Genomic DNA, 21,741 nt, shown 5'->3' with positions numbered 1-21,741 from the left:
AGGGAGACAGTGAATGGCTCTTGTTCCTCTTCTGATACCAGGGGACTGTACAGTCTCTCAGTTCCCTCAAGGTGGCTCTCGACCCATACTGTTCCATGCTTACCCTGAACCACTGGAGCGGCACTGTCCCATAGAGATAGAATTCTAGCCACATATCTAGTTTAAAATATTGTAGTAGCCACACTCAAAAAGTTCAAAGAAATAAGTGACATTAACTTTAATAGTATCTGCTATTTAGGGGCGCCTGGGTGGCTCAGTTGTTAAGCGTCTGCCTTCAGCTCAGGTCGTGATCTCAGGGTCCTGGGATCGAGTCCCACATCGGGCTCCCTGCTCCGCGGGAGGCCTGCTTCTCCCTCTCCCACTCCCCCTGCTTGTGTTCCCTCTCTCGCTGTGTCTCTCTCTGTAAAAAAAAAAAAAAAAAAAAAAAGAATATCTGCTATTTAACCTAAAAGATCCAAAATATTATCATTTTAATAGATAAGCAATATAAAAATCCTAATGAGATATTTGACTTATTTATGCTAAGTCTTCAAAATCTGGTATGTACTTTACATTTACATTACAGCCCATTTCAATTTGGACTGGTCCCATTTCAAGGGCTTCATAGCCATGTGTGACTAGTGGTCACCATATCAGACAGCACAGTTCTAGGGGTTCTCCAACCTGCCAAATCTCCATTGGCTCTTGGCCTTTGCACTTGACATTCTCACTTTCAGCATCACTTCTACTGGAAGATTCCCAAGGCAGGTCAGGGGGGTCATATTCCACTGTAGCACCACACTGAGGAGTGATTGTTTATTTGTCTGCCTGCTCAACAAAAGCCATGTGCCCTATTCATTGTGGTAACCCCAGTGCCCAGCACCGTGTTGGGCACAGAGTACATACGCAGTGATTTTATTGTGAGTGAATTATAGCAACACTCTATTTGTATGTAATTTGGGAGTCAGGAGGCTAATAGAGGCACAGGTTTTTCTCCCTTTCTCCTCTTCCGGCCTTGCAACAATACCAGGGTTGATGGGGACATACCTAGACTTTCCTCTGGGAATCCAGCTGAACTTGAGACAGTGTGCTCTGAGTGGCATTAAGAGGCTTTATCTAACAGAAATGGATTGAACAGTCCTTTGAACAGGGCACTATCACTTTCCTTTTGTTGTTTTCCTTTCCCTTTGTTCTTTCATTTTCCATTTCTTTGACAACAGCCCCCAAATTAAAGCACCCAGGACTGAACATCCATGAAAAGAAGCCACAAAATGCAGAAGTGATGGTGACAATAGGTAACTCACTGCAGTGGAAAATCAGAAGTGTGAGGAGTGGGGAGACTGTTGAGACTTCCCAAACACCATAATCTCCTGGCATTAGGGCTTGGGCCGCAAGTGATGTGGGTTCCTGAAAATCCACAGTGCGTGTTGCTTGATCTCCCTCTGGAATGTGTTGCTTTCCTCTTTGGTGACGATGGCTTACTTGCCTTGTTACATGCTTGAACTGTTGTGTGAGCATAGCTTCTTTCTTTTTCTTTAAGAGAGAATTTGGCAAAAAATGTTCATGCTAAACAATGGAAACTCCCATTTTCCAGTTACCTTCAAATTAAAAAAACCTTTTCATTATGAATAATTTTAAACATACAAAAGGGAAGGAGATAGTATAAGGAACTCTCAAGTTCCCATCACCAAGCTTTAACAATGATCAACTCATGGCCAATCTTTTTTCTTTTTTTTTTTTTTTAAAGATTTTATTTATTTATTTGACAGAGAGAGAGACAGCGAGAGAGGGAACACAAGCAGGGGGAGTGGGAGAGGGAGAAGCAGGCTTCCCGCTGAGCAGGGAGCCCGATGCGGGGCTCGATCCCAGGACCCTGAGATCATGACCTGAGCCGAAGGCAGACGCTTAACGACTGAGCCACCCAGGCGCCCCTCTTTTTTCATCTATATCTCTGCCCACTCCCCCCACCCATTGTATTTTAAAACCAATTCCAGATAGCACAGATCTGAGATATCATCTACAAATATTTAAGCATGCTTCTGAAAGAGGTGTGTGTGTTTTTTTTTTGTTGTTGTTGTTGTTTTTAGCTTAGAAAAATGACTTTGGCTTCCCTTGCTACCTCTGGTTTTTTGGTGAGATGAGAATTGCAAATCAGGTCTCTATGCTCAACGTTATGGTACATTCTTAGGTATTTAAGCGGCTGGCGAGTTAATGACATGAGCAACCAGAGTTGCTATTAGCTCTTGATTTATGAAGCCACATGTTCAGCTTGTATGACGGATGTCATTAAGATCGGGCATGGCGGGCGCATTCATCTGTCTCTGCCCAGCGCTCTTCAGTCATGAACGCACTCAACAGATGGAAAATTTCATGGCCACAAATGGAATTGTTTATCCTCTCATTGTTCCCATGTCAGCAATCAAACTAAATCCATTACCCACCAATAAAAAGATCAGCCTGCTGCCAATTCAGCCATGGAAGGAACCGAAGCTATGTTGAAGGGATTTAGAGTTTTAGAGGGGATAAAAAAGTAATAAGCCACATAAAAGTTAAGACTCGAGAGAAGAGTTTGAGTCTCTCATTTTAAAGCTGAAGGTTTTAAGGGATTTAAAAGGGAAGGCCTAGAAATTCAATCTTTTCTGTAACATAAAATATACTCTAGAGACCTTTAATTATAAATATTGCATAGCTTTTATTGTGTGTTGATGGCTTTATTTCATTTAAAAAATCAAAAGCACTCAAATTGGGCTTTGAAGAAAAGGGAAATGTCAGATTCATAATGGAAAAGCTGCTAAGATGTTAATGTTGTTACTAATGGTAGGAAGATTTTCTTTTGTGTAGATAAATAGTTGTCTATTCTTTACAAAGTTATCCCTCATTGGCCTAGATAGGGGGGTTCTCTGTGCATTGATCTGTAAGAGGGGGCTCCTAAATTCCGTGGACCCCCCAGGTTGCCCTCCCAACGTTCTTAGTGGACCAGGACTTTAAAAGGCATATCTTAGAATACTTTTTGCTTTTTGCTAGGTTGTTTTTATATCAGGATATAATGGGCAAGAGATGTTTGTTCTCCTGCTCATTAGTTGTAGCTGAGGATCTGGGGCATGTAGGCTTTGCATTTATTAAGTTGAAAAGTTTGAGACTTTGGCCAATGAAAAATCAGATTGTCTGAGTAGGAAAAAATCAGACCAGTTGTTTCATTCTCTCCTTGCCATTCTTTGTTGCCAAGTTATTGATAACTTACTGCTGTATGTGTGAGCTGTCATACTAGGTGATAAGGATCTAGAGATGATTAAGACAAAGTCTTTTACCCTTGGTTAACAGATTAGAGGGGGAGCTTGACAAGGCAATAAATGATTGCACAAAGAATAAGACGTATTTACACCACAAGGGTGATCTGCATTCTCTGCATGTAGAGAATGTCATGGGCAGAGGAGACCTCAACAAGGGTTCCTTGATGCCCCTAGGGAGGACGGTGAGGCTGCAGTGAAGGGTCCATGTGGGGACAGGAGGATGGTCAGGGAGGCAGGGGCAAGATCCTGACAGCCTTGCCTCCTGCTATGAGCTGTGTGCCTTCTCTTGAAGGATTTTAAAGGAAAGACATGGTCAGACAATTTGGGTTTTATAAAAACCATCCTGGGGCCAGTGTGGAGAATGGATTGCTGCGGGTTAAGAAATGGAGGCAGGGAAGCCATTAAGAAGGTGACTGCAGTGATCCAGGTGGGGGGTGGTGGGCCTGAACCAAGGAGGCTGTGTATGTGTTTGGGAAAGAGGAAGGTGTAATAATGACTCATAAGGTTGTTGAAATGACAACATTGAAAAATATGTAAAACGTTTAGAATAGAACTTGTAAAATCCACACTTAGTTAATGTTAACTCTTATTTCTTGTTCTTCTTTGGGAATGAGTACTTCCCAGTGGTCATAACATAGCACAGAGGAAGAACAGGGAGAGGGATAGGAGGAGAAGGGAGAATTAGGGAATGGGAAGAGAGACAGGACACTGTAGCAAGAAGAAGGCTGTTTTGAGCAATTAAATGATATAACACACCTAAAGCACTTATATGCCTGGCTCATAAGGGTTCAACCATGCTATCAGTATTAGGTTTACAGTAAATGTTATTGAACTGATTCCCTAGGACTTAGTGTAAGTCTATCACTTTGCATGTAACTTTAGGCAAGACAATTTACCTCTTGCAGTCTCTATTTTTAAAAGGTTTATCTGAAAACTGGAAATTATAATACCTGCACAGTTACCTTAACAGGATTATAATGAAAATGGAAAAGATTGCTTTGTCATTAATTATAAAAATAACTGAACTCCAGTAAATTATCTAAGCATAAACATCAGAGAAAAATAAAAGCTACTATGTTATTATATTATTTTTAAAAGATGACACAGATTCTTTTAGTTCATAAAGAGCACCTATAAAACTCTACAGCTAACGTTATAGTTATAGTCTGGATGCTCTTCCCCTAGGATCAGGAACAAGGCAAGGATATCTGCTCTCAATGCTCTTATTCAACATAGTACTGGAAGTTCTAGCCAGTGCGATAAATCAAGAAAAGCAAATAAAAGGTGTACATATTAGAAATGAGGAAATCAAACTATCCCTATTTGCAGATGACATAATTGCCTATGTAGAAAATCTCAAGGAATGAGCAATGTTGCAGGATATAAGATACACGTGCAACAATCAATCACAGTTCTGTATACTAACAATGAACATGTGGAAACAGAAATTTAAAAAAATACCATTTATAATTGCTGTTAAGAAAATGAAATACTTAGGTATAAAAGTAACAAAATATGCCTATGAACTGTGTCCTAAAAATTACAAATGCTGATGAAATGAAATGCTGATCTAAATAAGTGGAGGGGCACCTGGATGGCTCAATTGGTTAAGTGTCCGACTTTTTTTTTTTTAAAGATTTATTTATTTGACAGAGAGAGACACAGCGAGAGAGGGAACACAAGCAGGGGGAGTGGGAGAGGGAGAAGCAGGCTTCCCGTGGAGCAGGGAGCCCGATGCAGGACTCAATCCCAGGACCCTGGGATCATGACCTGAGCCGAAGGCAGAAGCTTAACTGACTGAGCCACCCAGGCACCCCTGAGTGTCCGACTCTTGATTTCAGCTCAGGTCATGATTTCAGGGTCGTGAGATCAACTGCATTAGGCTCTGTGCTGGGCTTGGAGCCTGATTAAGATTCTCTCTCTCCCTCTCCCTCTGCCCCCAACCCCGCTCATGTGTACCCTCTCTCTCTCTCTCTCAAAAAAAAAATTAACTCAAAATGGATCATGGACTTAAATGTAAAACTAAAACTTTTAGGAAAAAAATTTAGGATAGAATCATAGAGCTCTATGGCTAATCAGAGTTCTTAGATTTGACACCAAAAGCATGATGCATAAAAGGAAAAAAATGATACATTGGACCTCATCAAATTAAAACTTTTTGCTCTGTGAAAAAGCACCCTGAAAGAAGATGAAAAGGCAAGCAGTGGACTGGGAGAAAGTATTTGCAAGCCCCATATTTGTCAAAGGACTTATATAAAGAATTTTCAAAACTCGACAGTAAAAAAATAATCCAGTTAGAAAATAGGCAAAGACATGAACAGACATTTTAGCAAAGAGGATACACAGATGGCAAATCAGCACTAGAAAAGATGTTCAACATCATTAGCCATTAGAGAAATGCAAATGAAAACGGCAACAAGAGCTCACTACATGCCTCCCAGGGTGGCTAAAATAAAAAACAGTGGTAACAGCAAATGCTGGTGGGATGTGGAGAAACTCACACGTTCCTGGTGGGAATGTAAAATGGTGCAGCCCCCTGAAACAGTTTGGCAGTTTCTTACATAACTAAACAAGTGCTTACCATATGGCATTCTTAGACATTTAACCCAGAGAAACGAAAACTTATGTTCATCCAGAAACCTGTACACAATCTTTCACAGCAGCCTTATTTGTAATAGCCCCAAGCTGGAATCAGTCAAAATGTCCTTCGGTGACTGAATGGTTTAACTGTGGCACATTCACACCATGGAATACGACTTACTAATAAAGAAGGAACTATTGGTACACAGAATAGCCTAGATGAATCTCCGGAGAATTATGCTGAGTGGTAAAAAGCCAATCTCAAAAGGTTTCATGCTTAAAATGTACAAAGTTATAGAAATAGGAAATAGATTAGCAGTCGCCAGGGACTGGGGAGGGAGAGAAGTGGTTATGGCTCTAAAAGGGTAGCATCCTTGTGATGGAACTGTTCTGTATTTGGGCCGAAGTTGTGGTCATGTGAATCTGTGCATGTGACAAAATGTGATAGAACTGAGTACACACACAAATGAGCTCATGTGAAACTGGTGAAACTGAATGAGGTGGAAGCAGTGTATCAGTGTCAGTTTCCTGGTTGTGATATTACAGTTGTGCAAGGTGTTACCATGGGGGAAACTGCGTGAAGGTATACGGGATCTCTCTCTCTGTTCTTTCGTTCAATTGCATTTGAATCTACAGTTATTTCCAAATAAAAATTTAAAAAAATACAGAGAAAGATGAAAGAAATATTAGCTTATTTATAATCTTCTGATCCGTAGTCAGACGCGTTATCCATTGCACCACTGGCCCTGTAATATTAGCTTATTTATAATGATCTTTTTTTGTTATTCTATAATTGTTATCAGGACACTTCTTGTCCAAGTGACCCATCTATACTACACTTCTGTCTCTGGCACCTCGGCTCATCCCTGATGGTTTCACCACCTTTCTGGGTACATTCCAAGTTCCAAAAAGGCACCAGGATTGGGCCACGTTTACTTCTCCAGCCTCAACTTGCCACCTCTTGCAGCCCCTGCAACACTGAACTGTGGAAAATTCTCTGCACTCTCCGTTTTTACTCTGTGTTACCGTTCCTGCTGTTCATGGTCCCTGGAATGTCCTACCTCCCATCTAACTCCGTCTTTCCTTCTCGGTTCAACACAGGAGTCACCTCCTTCATGAAGCCTTTCTGATTTGGTTTTTTATCACTGCACTTGCTATACTGATTTAAAATTATAACATTAACTCCCCATAGTTTGAATCAGGCTTGGTTTGGTGTTGCATTTTTCAAAAGCATCACAGCTAAAGTCTGACCTGCAGAAATAATTTTGAAACAATCTATGTCATTATTGCCATTTCCTAAGAAACTCCAGAGGGGATTCCATTCATAATACAGAGTCAAGCTTTAAAGTTTTTATTTATTCATTTGAGACAGAGAGATACAGAGAGAAAGAGCATGAGCAGGGGGAGAGACAGAGAGAGGGAGAAGCAGACTCCCTGCTGAGCTGGGAGCCAGAAGACAACGATGCGGGGCTCAATCCCAGGACCCAGAGATCATGACCTGAGCCAAAGACAGACGCTTAACCATCTGAGCCACCCAGGTGCCCCGCAGAGCCAAACTTTAAGAACCAAACCAAACCACTCTCTCCCTATTTATCTTCCATTGCCCTGCTTGTTGGCTGCTTCTAATCTCTCCCTCTCTGCTCACCTCCCCTAAGACTCTACACTCAGCTTGCTGCTTCAAGCCTTTTCTTCTTTCTTGCCTCTGGATTTACTACTTTCTTTTCTGCTAGTGGCTCTTAGCCCTTTCTGATGTAAATCCTTCAAGACTGTCATTTGCCAGCAAATCCTAGGTTACTAGGGTTACCATAACAAAATGCACAGACTGGGCAGCTTAAACAACAGAATTTTATTTCCTCACAGTTCTGGAGGCTAGGAGTCCAGGATCAGGTGTCAGCAGGTTTGGTTTCTCCTGAGGCCTCTCTCCTTGGCCCATCTTCTGTGTCCTTACATGGTCTTTCTTCTGTGTGCATGCATCTTTGTGTTTCTTTTGTGTCCAAATTTCCTCTTCTTAGAAGGACCCCAGTCAGATTGGATTAAGGTCCACACATATGACCCCTTTTAACCTGATACCTTTTTATAGGCCCTACCTTCAAATACAGACATGTGGAGGGAGTTAGGGCTCTAATATATGAATTTTGGGGAAACAATTCAGCCCATCATACTGGGTAACTCTGGTCCACCCAAGAAAGGTGGGGGAATCCAAGCTAAGAAAGATAATATTCCTCCTATTGGCCAGATTGGGGCATAGGGGACAACCAATGAAAGTTTGGGAGGTGCTCCATCTCTCTCCCTTCACAAAATTAGGGAATATCTTTTTCTACTCAATGTTAAGTCAAACATTTTAAATCTATAGATTTTGGTGTTTCAGTAGCATGACAGGGGACCAGCCCTCCTGGCCTGTGCTCATTTCTGGTGAGATCATCCAAAACCCTTTATCAAGGGTGTGAAAATTAATGAAAGGACAGCTCATTTTAGAATAGAGTTGGAGGCCAGCTGGGGGCGCTCTGAGGCCCCACCACTTGTCAACTGCAGACCCAACAGGAAGAGCCAGACCTTGCAGTGAACACTACTTCACTATCCCTGGAGGAGGAGAGGCTTTCCTCCTCCCTCGGCAACAGCCCAGCCAATGAGAGAGAGTAGAGTCACAGCTCAGCCAATGAAAAGTCACTATCCTTTAAATATTTTATTTATTTATTTAATTGACACAGAGAGAGAGAGACAGCGTGAGGGGGAACACAAGTAGGGGGAGTGGGAGCGGGAGAAGCAGGCTTCCGGCCGAGCAGGGAGCCTGATGCGGGACTCGATCCCAGGACCCCAGGATCATGACCTGAGCCGAAGGCAGCCGCCTAACCAACTGAGCCACCCAGGCGCCCCGAAAAGTCACTATCCTTTAAACTCCCAGTTTACTCCAATGGGCTTTTTGTTTATAACAGCACTCCCAACTGCCCTCCTCTCTTTCGGTCTGTGTGCTTGCCTTTGGTTTTGCGGTAGCGTGCTTGTCCTTGATCGCGGTTCCCTGCCATTCAAAATAAAACCACGGTTTGCTGGTAAAATAACTGGCAGTTTTATTTTTTTAAGGTTAGCAAGGGCATATGGTAGGGAGCTAATGCTGCATGTCAACAAGAAGAGCCCGAACAGGGAGCCCTGTGGTGCCTTTGAGTGAGCAGCAGGACCGCTGTGTTCTCTTTCTCTAACTGGGTGTAAGTAGCTGTCCTTTTCTTCACCTTGGCGCTTTTGCCCTTGAAGCATAGTTTGTTTGATTTGTATCCAAGGAGCTACTTTACCAGTAATTACAGGCATTGCTATATATGTATTCCCTCTTTTTTACATCCCTTTCCACGTTAGAATGGAAACTTTTCACAACATAGCTTTTAAAATAGGAATATAACAAGGAGGATTTTCATTTTCTTTTTTATTTTAGGTAGGCTCCCAATGTGGGGCTTGAACTCACGACCCAGAGATCAAGACCTGAGCTGAGATCAAGAGTTGGACACTGACTGAGCCATCCAGGCGCCCCTAGTTTCTTTTTTAAACAGATTAGCCAGAACAGTTTTATTAGTCTGGTAACCTCCTAGCTGGGCGTCTTACATTCTTTATACCGATTATACTGAAATGAAACTTGGTGTTCTGGTACTTGATATACTTTTTAATAGTCTCCTCATGGTTGAAGCAAATACCATCAAGGCTGGAGTCCTAAGCGAGCGTCTCCTTTCTGCTCAGGCTTTGGTGGGCACATCCTGAAAGGTCTCAGCGTGAAAATCAGGTGGAAACGCGAGGAGGAGCTGCAGGGCCAGCTGGTCATGGTGGGGAAGGGGCAGGACAGCGCTCAGGCGTGGGTTCCCAGTCTGGTGGAGGAGTCCTGAGGTAAGTTTCAGGTGTTGTCCTGACCCTCCCCAGGGGCTCACGGTCTTGCCACACACTATGTAGAACTAATTCCAGCTGAAATCTGAGCCAGCTAAGTTTGAAATGTGAGAAAATTGCAATCCTCTCAAGAGTGTGGTTCCTGAGAAGCAGTTAGAAATGCAGATTCTCACTTCCCACCTGGACTTACTGAATCAGAAACTCTGGGGACCTGGCCCAGCAACCCATGTTTTACTAAGCCCCCCAGAAGCTTCTGATGCACAGTGAAGGTTGAGACCCCTGCTCTGTTTCTGTCACCATCTATGCCAAGAGGCTGCCAAACAGGCCCAAGTGCTGTTTTAACTTTCCTAAACCAAACTGACGTAACAGCTGTCTCCTGGGTTCCAACCCAGGTTGACAAGACTTGAATTTCTCAGGGGTAGGAGGAAAGGACTGATCTATATCTTTAACTAGCGTCCCAGGTACTTCTTGTTCTGAGGGAAGTTTGGAAGTCCTTAGTATACAACTGGCGTCACTGTAGCGATCTGCTAGTCAGCTGCTGGGGTGAAAGTCTTCCTGCAAGCTTTCCATTCAGGAAAGGGAAGAGAAGTAACATTTACTGAGCAAGGACATTTCGCATACATTACTTCCTATTGATGTTTCTAACAACCCTGTGAGGTAAGGTTTGTGCTCAGACAATCTAAGTCTTTACCCTAGGCTCCTCAGTAAGAGGCAGGGCTGGGATTCATCCCCAAGGTGGCTCTGTGACCTTCCTCTAATACCCTTCTGTGTGGTCACCAGCGCGGCCAGCTCAACTTTTCTCTGACATGGCAAAGGCTTGCAGGACCTTCTTTTTTCTCTTCTCCTTTTTTCCCTTTTAATGAAATAGAATCCTCTGTTCCACAAATACTTAGGGGTCCCCTACTATGTTCAACGTATTGTGCTGTACACACAAGTGTATACAGTGTTTAGATGCAATTCAAGAAGCTCTCAGACAACAGAAGGCACTTGAAAGGCAGTGAATTTGGTGGCTGGGAATGCAGCAGGGTCAGGATGACTTTCGGATTGAGTGCTAGTCCTACCCCTTACTAGCTGTGTGAAGTTGGCAGGTTTTTTTTAACTTAGTTTCCTCATTTGTGCAAAAAGGACATAGCAATGCCTCTCTCATAGTGGGCAAACCCTTGATAAAAGGCCTGGCATGGGTGGAGGGCCCAGCAAACGACTGTTATTTGAAACTTATAAGGGTCACCTGGGTGGCTTAGTCAGTTAAGCACCAGACTCTTGGTATCGACTCAGGTCTTGATCTCAGGGTTGTGAGTTCAAGCCCCGTACTGGGTTTGGAGCCTACTTAAAAAAAAAAAGTGTCTGAAACTGTTAGAATGAAACTGTTATTGTCTTTAGTTTATTATTGTTGCCAGCTATGCCCTAGTAAATTGGCCTCCACATTTCATAAGAGTTGATATTTATAAAGTGACAATAGTTTGGTTAAATATTACTAAAAAAATACTACTAAATGTCATGTTCCTGTAATCATTCCCTAGCCTCCCCCGCAATCACCCCTGCCTGCAGAACCCCAATCCTCCTCTCCTCAAATCCATGGTCTTCTTCCTCCTTTGGGAAAATACTTTGTTAAGGTACTGAGCTATGTACTGAGTATACAGTGGTTAAAGGAGATGTGAAAAATGAATGAAAATTAGCCTGTCCTTACTCAGGTGGCCACTCCAGCCTGGTGGTACTCTTTGGACATCTTTCCATTTGTATGTTGCCTTACAAACATTCTTTTCTCCTATGCAATGCTTGGTATATGGTTCACAGTGGTCTCCAGTAAATGTTGCCAAAGCCACATGGGACCAATGTGCATAATTGGCAAAGATTTGAGAGGTTTTTGATTAAAGGGGCAACTTAGACCCTTGGGAGGGATCTTGGTGGAGATGGTTGTTGGTTACCTCCTCCCAGTGCAGCAATCCTTACACTCACAGGCCTGGATGGTTCTAGAACAGCCTTATAGAAAAGGATATATATATATTTTTAAAGATTTTATTTATTTATTTGACAGAGAGATAGCGAGAGCAGGAACACAAGCAGGGGGAGTGGGAGAGGGAGAAGCAGGCTTCCTGCTGAGCAGGGAGCCCGATGTGGGACTCGATCCCAGGACCCTGGGATCATGACCTGAGCCGAAAGCAGACGCTTAACGACTGAGCCACCCAGGCGCCCAGAAAAGGATATTTATATGTCCCTGTGGGTCTGTTTTTTTTTGGCCAGGAAAACGGGGGGACTGTGAATAACACAAGCCCATAGGTTTAGGGTCCCATGGAAGGTTCTAGAAGGAAAAAAAAATGTGACAAAAGTAGTCTTGGTGATCTACAGTTTCACTTAAGTAACACTAAAATAAATTTCATAATTTTATTTGAAAATTTTAATCTGTTTCTGTTCATGTGAACTGTTAAGATATACTAATATAAAAGAAAAAAATCACAGGTGACTCTTGCAGGTCTGCACAAATAGCCTAGCCCTGGTCATCCATGTGAGCTCTGTTTCATTTCTTGCTGGCTTACACTATTTATTTTAAAGAGAAGATTGAAGGAGAGGGGACACAAAGTTAAGACAATAGTGGAGTATAAACAATTTGACAGCATGAATCAAAAGTCATAAAAATGTCCATACTCTTAATATAAAAATTCAATTTGGAGTTAACCTAAGAAGTTAATTTAGAATATGAAAAAAAAAGCCACATACACAGTATTCATTGCTATGTCATTGGTAGGGGTCAAAATTTGGAAGCAATCTTGATGCCCTGTAATAAGGATAAATGTTTAAATTTCTATTCAACAAAACATTGTGTACCTTTAAAAAGAATGATTATGAAGATTATGTGGCAATGTAGAAAATACTTAAAATGTCATGCCTTGAGGGAAATGAGCTGGAAATTACACCACCCAAATGAAAAAGATGGAAAGGAAGTATATCAAATAATAGCAGCTGTGTTTGGGTAATGGCATGATGGTAGTTATTTTCTCTTTTTCGCTCATGATTATTTTAATCAGTTTCCAATTTTATAAATTGGAAAGCCAATTAAAAATACCCAAATTAAAAAGCCAATAGTTAAAGCCAGAAAGAATGAAGTAGGGTTACTTTAAAGTTGGCTGTTCTTCGCGGAGCTTCATGAGGGATTTCACATGGGATAAAACTGCCAACAGTTATTGCAGTTTACCGGGGCGGGGGGGGCGCGGGGGGATGCATTTATTCAGAGAGTTGTTGGGGGTGGTTGGAAAGACAGTGTAGTGGGATAATAGCAACAGAAACTAGACCCTCCCACTCCCAGCTGCCAGTAATTCAACCTAGGTCTTCAAGAAGCAATTTCTGCCCATTCAAAGTGCAGCTCATCCCTGGAGACTACCTTGGGCAGACCATTGTGATGGTGATGGCGGGGATGTGGGCCGGCCTCTGCAACAGCTCCCAGAGGGTCAGGCGTTTGATGGAGGGCCTGGGCAGCTGTCTCAGCTTGGGGTTGCTGGTCATCAGAGACGAGGCAGCATGTGCAATGTTGACCCGGAGGTGAACAGTCCCCTTTCCCAGACCCACTCCCCGGAGGCAACAGTCCCTCATTAGGGTACAGTTTCTAATCCAAACAACCATTAATCTTTCTCAGGGTTAAAAGGCCAGGAAAGCAAGTTTTGCTCTCTATTTTGATACTGTACTTGTCTGTATTTTACAAGAGCAGACTTCACTGACCACTGGAAAATACCCCACAGCTGTGTCCACAGCGATGCAAAAATGCCAGGCCCAGCACAGCCCTCCTGGTGCATGGGGAAGGGAGAGGAGTGCAAAACAAATAGGCTGTTTATTGTGGCACTTGACAAAAACCATAAACATGATGTACTTGAAACAAATTAGTATTCTGTATCATAAAACAAGTTAGGGATGCGCATGTATTTTGAGTGAAAATTCACCAAATATGATAGTCTTGTGAAAGTGATATTATACAAACTTTTGAATACAATTCTTTAAATTTTTCTTGCCTTAGCAAGTAAATTAATCCATATAAATGGAGCTATAACCCCTGAAAACTTTTTGGTCTTTTAAAGGTAATCAATAAAAAATAGGATTTGACTTAGAAAAATGCACTTGTTGTCTCAGAAATATCGAAGTGTTTGGTTTACAGAAATGGGCTGAATTTCTTATCTCACATTCTTTTAATAGCTGGTAAGTCAAGAAACACATCTTTTCCATATTCTCAAATTGTAAGGACCAACATGATGGGTATTAAGATAAAAAACATGAAGCCTTCCTAAATCTGTTTCTTCGTGCCTGACCTTTAAATCCTTCTCTACAGAGTCATCATCAGTATGAATACCAAACACTCCTCCTGGTGAGTCACATTTAGACATCTGGCTACTGGTAGTAAAGGCATCGAACATTTAAGAGAGATCGAGAATGCATTTTTATGTCTCAAATTATTTTACATTACATTTCCCAAACTCAAAATCACACATTAAGGACTATGGAATACATAAAATCGAGGCATAGCATTTTCAAAGTGGAAGAGGCCTTGGTTGAATACGGTAAAGCCCAAGAAAGACTAAGGGACTGGAGTGGAGCCCACGGCCCTTGACCCCTAATCTAATGCCGTTCTAATGATGCTACATCACCTTGTAGAATTTCTAGAACTTACCTGGACTTTTTTGGGAGGGTGGGTTGATGGGGAGACACATACGTTTTTGCTGTGCCAAATGTATTTTGAGACATTAACAACTTTTACTAAAGTTTCCTGAAGGATCTCAGATTGGCAGAGAGTTTAGCTGTACGCTCAATCACACAGCTTCTGCTTTCAAAACCCATGATATTCTTGAAACGCTGGAGGGAATTTTAGCTAGATGTGGTCTGTAAGATATAACTGAAATTCTTTTGGTACTGTCCTAAGCTTGCCTTTTGGGTACTTGGTATAAATAATTTGAATGTTCTGTAGGAATTAAAACTATACCCTAATGATATCATTTCCATGTCAAAAATATATTCATGCATATAATTAAAAAACATAAACCAAATTTTTAATAGTGGCTGTCTTCTGGATGGTGCACTATGAACAGATATTTTCTTTTGTGTTTGTATTACCAGTTTTTGGTACTGACCACATTTTATGTTTATAAAGTTAGAGAAACCTCTATAAACATTATCTCAATGTTATTTAAAAGATCTGAAGGAAATAAAGACCTTGATACAGATAAAGTGGGCCTGGCCAGTTTGAAGGCAAGTAATGCACTTCTCTTCCGTTTTTTAAAATCCTGATGTAATTATATATACATTACTTATTTGATTAAAACTTTAATTCAGTTTAAAACATGAATAAATCCACAAGTACACTGAGATCCAGACTGCCAAAGCTGGAGCAGGCAAAAAAAACATCAGTGTGGTAATCTTTATGAGGAGAAATGAGCTGTAGAAGTTTTTGCAGGCTGGGGATAGCAGAGATTATGCTACTTAGATTCTACTTGCAAGGCTGAAGCCTATAAACTACAACACTGCTTGCTTTTGAGTTAATTTATTTTGAGCACCGAACACATCTTTCCAAAGAGGGAATTACCATGTAGGATGTTAGTGTTTTTCTCAAAAGAACTATTTACTTGAGGATCAGTCCCTAATATTTTACCTCTTTGGGTCTGTTTTAATCTTTAAATATTAGTTATTAGTATTTTTATAAATTAAGATGAATCTGACCTAAAACAATAAAGTGGTATTTTTCTCTGTTCTCTGGCCCCTTTATTTTTTTTTGGCCCTTTTAAAATCACAAAATATGTGCTTGTAACAAATCCAAACAATACAAATGTTTATGAAATAAAAATGGGAAGTATAAAATATAAAGTGAAATATTTTCTCTTAATTCTCTATACCCCAAAGTCCATTTCTCCAGTGATAACTTTTATTTTTTTTCCAAAGATTTTTTATTTATTTATTTGACACAGAACGAGAGAGAGAGAGAGAGACAGAGAGAGAGACAGAGAGCAAGCACAAGCAGGGGGAACAGCAGGCAGGGGAGAAGCAGGCTCCCTGCTGAGCAAGGAGTCTGATGTGGGGCTCGATCCCAGAACCCTGGAATCACGACCTGAGCCGAAGGCAGACGCTTAACTGACTGAGCCACCCAGGCGCCCCTCCAGTGATAACTTTTAATATTTTGATGTGTATCCTTTCTCTCTATGGACATATATTTATATATAATTTAATAAGTAAAAATCAGACCATACAAATACATAATTGTTCTGCTTTTTTCCAATTTAGCAGTATATCATGGGCATATTTCCAATAGATTTATCTCATTCTTATTGATAGCACTATAGCATTCCATTATTTAATATACTATGATTTATTTATCTCTATACTATTAATGAATATTTAGGTTCTTTCAGATTTTTTATTAGGAAATGTGCTGCCAGAAACATCCTTGCCATATTTCTTTTTTTTTTTTAACTTTGTTAGTCACCATACATCATTAGTTTTTGATGTAGTATTCCATGATTCATTGTTTGCGTATAACACGCAGTGCTCCATTCAATACGTGCCCTCTTTAATACCCATCACCAGGCTAACCCATCCTCCCAACCCTCTCCCCTCTAGAACCCTCAGTTTGTTTCTCAGAGTCCATAGGCTCTCATGGCTCGTCTCCCCCTCCGATCTCCCCCCCTTCATTTTCCCCTTCCTACTATCTTCTTCTTCTCTCTTTTTTTTTAACATAATGTATTATTTGTTTATCCTTGCCATATTTCTTAACACACTTGTGCTAGTATTTCTATAGGATAAATTTCTAGACTGGGGATTACTGGGCATAGGATATGTGCATTTATGTTTTTGATAGATACTGAGTTTTTGCCCATTTGATAAATAGAGCAGTGGCAATCTGTGGGGTTTGGGACAGGAACATGGATCCCTAAAGTCTCGCTCAAGGTCCGACATAGTGGGTATTTTTGCACTATTTTATGGAAGTAGCTTGACTTTGAGCATCAGGGAATCTTCTGCAGGATAAATTTATAACACATTCAGACTGGTAACAGGTATGTTATACGTGGAGATGAAAAGACAAAGTTCTGGCTAGCTTGGCTTCTCTTGTCAGGACTATGATGGCCAGTGGTAATTCTTTCAGTGAGAATGAATATTAATACAATTTCATTGAAGCTTCAAACAGAGCAGACAGATCCTCTTCTGACTGAGGGCGTGGTGCAAGCTTGGTGACCCTTTCCTGAAACAGTAAACAAAAGGATTTACCCAGGGCTTTGAAAAGATAGTTTGTAAAAGCGACTAGGTTAGGTAAGTTAACTTGGCCATAAGAATCAATGACTTGTTAATAGTCCTATCTTTAAAAATCCCATTTCTTGTTTGCTTCATACTAGCTGATCCCCCACTCAGAAGTTCATCAAATGATGCCTCTTTTCCACAAAGCTTTCAAAAGCCATTGCCTTTGCCTTATGTTCTGGCAATAGCTTTCTGCCCAAAGTACAGAACCAAACGAACCTCGGGCAGAACACCTGCTATAACGACCAAACAGCCCTGGGCGGAGCCTCAGCCAGGTAGGCTCTCTGTGCAGAGAGCACTGTCCCAGGTACAGCAGGTGCTGCTGAGGAAAACAGAACCAGCTTGTCCTTCACTTCGAAGACTGTATATTTTGCAACTTGGACTGAAAGTATATTCAAAAAGACTTCATTAGGACATCAACTTTCACGCTAAGGACAACAAGTGACTCCTTTTTAATATTAACTAAGGTTTTACTTCTACCTTCCCAAATGAATTCAGTGACTTGCTCAATTTCTCCAGTGTTGTTGGGTGGAGTCAGCAAAGATGGCACACCCTATTGCTATTTATACCCCCATCAGTGTCTCCTTAATCCCAGTGGGACAGGAGATTAAAAGATACTACAATGACTACCCTGTGTCCAAATTTCTGGGCCTAAATGAAATTAAGATATATGCCAGTTTTGGTTCCATTCTCACGGGTCTCTTGGTTTGTTTTCTTACGCTAAGTACTTGTGTGGGAGCATACCTGGTAGATGAGGCAGCTCCATGAGGGCAGGGCTGTGCCCATTCTTCATGCCCAGTGCCTGCTCGGGTGCTCGACACACAGTACATAGGTGCTTAACAGTTATTTGTTGCATTAATGAAAATGGTGGGAGGGGGATATTGGCATCTCAAAATTCACATATTCAAGACAGAACTCTGACTCCACCTGCCTCCCATTTTTCTCATCTCAGCAGTGACACCCAGTCACTCAGGGAAAAGCCTAGGAGTCCTCTTGATTCCTCTTTCCCTTCTCTGCAAGTTTAATCCACCAGCAAACTTGTCAGATCTACCTCCAGAGCAAATCCCTAATCTGACCACTTATCACCTCCTGTTCCGCCACAACCCAAGTCTAAGTCATCCTGACTAACCCCCTCCGAAAGTCTGTTTCCACTTTTGCTCTACTCTCTCCCCCTAGAGGCCATTCTTCACACAGCAGCCAGAGTGATAACTTTTTCCCAGTGTAAATTTGTTCATATCATTACTTGCTTAATGCTCTCTGCTGACTTCCCATTGCAATGACAAGACCATGGCCTCCAATGCCACACTGTTCCGGCCCTGCTGCTCACCTCAGCTCTGACTCTTCTCCCATCAGTTCATCTCACTTAGCCCCACCATCCCCTCTCAGTCCCATGAAAATGCTCATCTTCACCCTCTCAGGGCCTTTCCCCTCTGCCTGCAGTGCTGTTCCCAGATCTCTTCTCCCAGATCTTAATGTGGCTGCCTTCACCTGTAGTCAGAAGCCTCTCTGACACCCTTGCTGGAGTTCCCGCCACACTGTCCCATGTGAAATCACTATCTCATTATCCAGGTTTCCCTTCATACCACTAATCATTATCTGAAATGATTTCATTTGTATCTTATTTACATATTTGATTAGATGCCTATCATCTGTCTTCTCTCATTAAAATGTAAGCTCCATAAGGGCGTGAAGAGACTTTATTTTCCTCTTCCTTGTGTCCTTGTATACTATATGGTATATAGTAGGACCTCAATAAGTATTTGTAAGGTAAAAGGAAGAATGAAAATAGGAAGAATTATTAAAAAAATTAACTCAAAATAGGCCTAAATGTAAAGACTTAAATCTAAGAGCTAAAACCAAAACTCTTAGAACAGAAGAGAGGAAAATTTCATGATGTTAGATTTGGCAATAATTTCTTGGATATGACATCAAAAGCACAGGCAATACAAAAATTAGGTAAATTGGACTACATCAAAACTTAAAAGTTTTATGCATCAAAGGACACTCTCAAGAGAGTTGAAAAGACAACTCAGAATGAGAAAAGTGCAAATTATAGATCTGATGAGGGGTTAATAACTAGAATATATAAATAATTACTACAACTCAACAGCAGAAAACCCCAAACAAACCATCTCAAAAATAGGCAAAAGACTTGAATAGATATTTCTTTAGTGAAGATATATAAATAGCCAGTAAGCACATGAAAAGACGCTCAACATCTTTAGTCATTAGCAAAGTGCACTTCAAAACCACAGTGAATTCTCACTTCCCATCCATCAGGATAGCTATCCAAAAAATGGAAAATAAGAAATCTTGGTGAAGATATGGAGAAATTGGAACCCTCATGCATTATTGGTGGGAATGTAAAATGATGCAGCCTCTATGGAAAACAGTTCGGCAGTTCCTCAAAAAGTTAAACAGAGAATTACCCTATGATCCTATAGTTTTATTCCTAGGTATATAACCATTTGAACTGAAAGCAGAGACTAAAACATATTTTTGTACACCAATGTTCATAGCCAGAAGGCTATCCATTACAATAGCCAGAAGATGGAAACAACCCAAGTGTCCATCTGCAGATGAACGGATAAGCAACAGGTGGTACATCCATGCAATGGAATATTATTCAGCCATAAAAAGGAATGAAATTCAGACACATTAAAGATTTATGCTAAGTGAAGACATTACGCTGACACAAAAGGACAAATATTGTATCTCTTATATGAGGTACCTGCAATAGGCAAATTCATAGAGCCAGAAAGTGGAATAGAGGTTCTCAGGGGCTGGAAAAGGGGAGTTACTATTTCACCATTAAGCAATAGAGCAGAGCTTCTATCTGAAATGGTTTAGAAGTTCTGGAAATGGATAGTTGGGACGGTTGCTCAATACTAAATGTACTCAATGGCACTGAATTGTACACTTAAAAAAAATGGTTAAAATAGTAAATTTTACATTAAGTATATTTTACCATGATTAAAAAAATAATTAGGAAGGATGGATGGACAGATGGGAGAAGGATGGGGGGACATGCTGAAGAGCATGGGTAAAACCAAAAATTTTACACTGCAGCAGATCTTCAGAGACTAAAGAATTTTGGGAAAATCCATAGCAAGGCAGAGACTTACATCTGTGTTGGCGGCAGGGTCAAGAACCAAAGTTTAGCATTTGCTATGGCTGCCAATTCCTGCCACATTGTTCTGTTTATAACAGGAGAGAATCTTCTCTGATGAGCTCAGAGGCCCTTAAAACGATCCTGTTCATCTTTGGTGAAGTAGTTCAGGAGTCTCAGAAGTACCTCAGGCCAAGCTGATCTGAGTTTCTCTTTCACATTTCTAATACCCCAGGATAGGTTAAACGAGGACAGGGACATAAAGTTTGTGATCTATCCCCACTCATATCATCTATGCCATGTAAAAGCTAAACTCTCTGAATTAAGATGTGTTCAGCAATGCGCTATCATTTATAGACGTGTAAGACCGAGGGACAACTGATTAACATGGGCACTGAAATAAATCCTGACTACTACTTTTAGCACATTCATAAAATAACATTTCGGCTGGCCTGTCTGCCAGGGAGTGGAAGTGCTCATTTTGGTAGACAGCTCTCCTCAGAAATGAAATGTTTTGATTTGAAATGTAAATGTTTTTTTCCAGAGGTTTCAGGAACCCCGCTTGGAAGATTAATTTATTCTTGCCTGCTTGCCTTGCAGCCTGGCGTGGGCGGTTGGAAGCCTCCGTACACAGGGCTGCTGTTGCCACCATCAGTATGGGATGTGGTGTTTGGTCAAGAATACTGGCCCGGTTGTTCCTTCCAGAGAAAACTGATCCCTCTTGCTGAACATAAAAGAAGCTTTATCAAATGTCGACTACATAAATAATCTTTCTGGCAATATTCTTTGCAGCAACCAACCTATCCCTCTCACTACCTTAAATCCTGTAGATACTAATAAGTGAAGATTAGCCTGCTGCATTTGTAAAATTCTGAAGTTGCCATAGCATTCCTGTAAAATGTTCACTGCTGCCAAAAAAACCAAACAAAAAACCCATAGTAGTTCTTCATCTGCAAAACAGACAGGCTTATTGCTAAGATTCCTCCCAAAGTCCTGTGAATCTCTCCTGCCTTCTCCATATATAGAACACATTGACTCAATTACATGGACTCCCAAATGGAACTAGTGCTAGTTTATTAAAATTAACTATGCTTCTCCCAATCACAGGCACATGATTAAAAAAGCAGCATTCATGTTGGGGCTGCCTTTTGAATACAGCTTGAGGAGATCCTGGCCTCCTCCTCTACAGAGATGACTTGTATTCAAAAGATCCAATTTACCTTGCATCTTTTGTGAAACTAAGAAATTAGTTTTGTCTAATTAAGGCTTTGCTATCTGTGATTTCCCCGGGATGGTATGTGCACTGAGGCATTTAATATGATACCTAATTAACTTGCCATTTTAGCGGATGGTCTCAAAGGTTAGTCTGGATCTGTTGCTATCTGGAACAGTTTCTGAAAGTAAAAGACTGAGCACAGTAGAATTTAAACAGTAAACACTTTGCAGTGCGTGCTGGTGGCTGGAAGATGCGTTGCCACTAGCAATGAGATGGCTAAGAATATCACACAGTTTTATCTGAAGATCATGGATACCATCCCTGCAGGTTGACAAACACACATACCTGAGCAAGCAGAACTTTCCAGAACCCCCCTTGCAGAACGGGCACTATCACTGGCACCAGGCTCTAGGAGCCAAACGCCATGTCAGAAACCATGGCGACCG

At 41.2% G+C, this 21,741-nt stretch overlaps 1 protein-coding gene across 7 annotated transcripts in view; it reads right to left on the bottom strand.

The window, feature by feature from the left end:
* Positions 1-16,263: 16,263 nt before the first annotated feature.
* The window catches only part of ADHFE1 (alcohol dehydrogenase iron containing 1), a 31,868-nt gene continuing 26,390 nt past the window's right edge, over positions 16,264-21,741 (bottom strand). For all 7 annotated transcript variants that reach the window (XM_032421814.1, XM_032421815.1, XM_032421816.1 and 4 more), the window contains one exon: positions 16,264-16,917. In XM_032421814.1, coding sequence (XP_032277705.1) covers positions 16,834-16,917 — 84 coding nt within the window. In that variant the 3' untranslated portion in view covers positions 16,264-16,833. The remainder of the gene's footprint in view (positions 16,918-21,741) is intronic.

This window comes from Phoca vitulina, unplaced genomic scaffold, assembly GCF_004348235.1.
Source record: "Phoca vitulina isolate PV1807 unplaced genomic scaffold, GSC_HSeal_1.0 scaffold25, whole genome shotgun sequence".
Lineage (NCBI taxonomy): Eukaryota > Metazoa > Chordata > Mammalia > Carnivora > Phocidae > Phoca > Phoca vitulina.
This window is presented reverse-complemented; position numbering and strand designations above follow the sequence as displayed.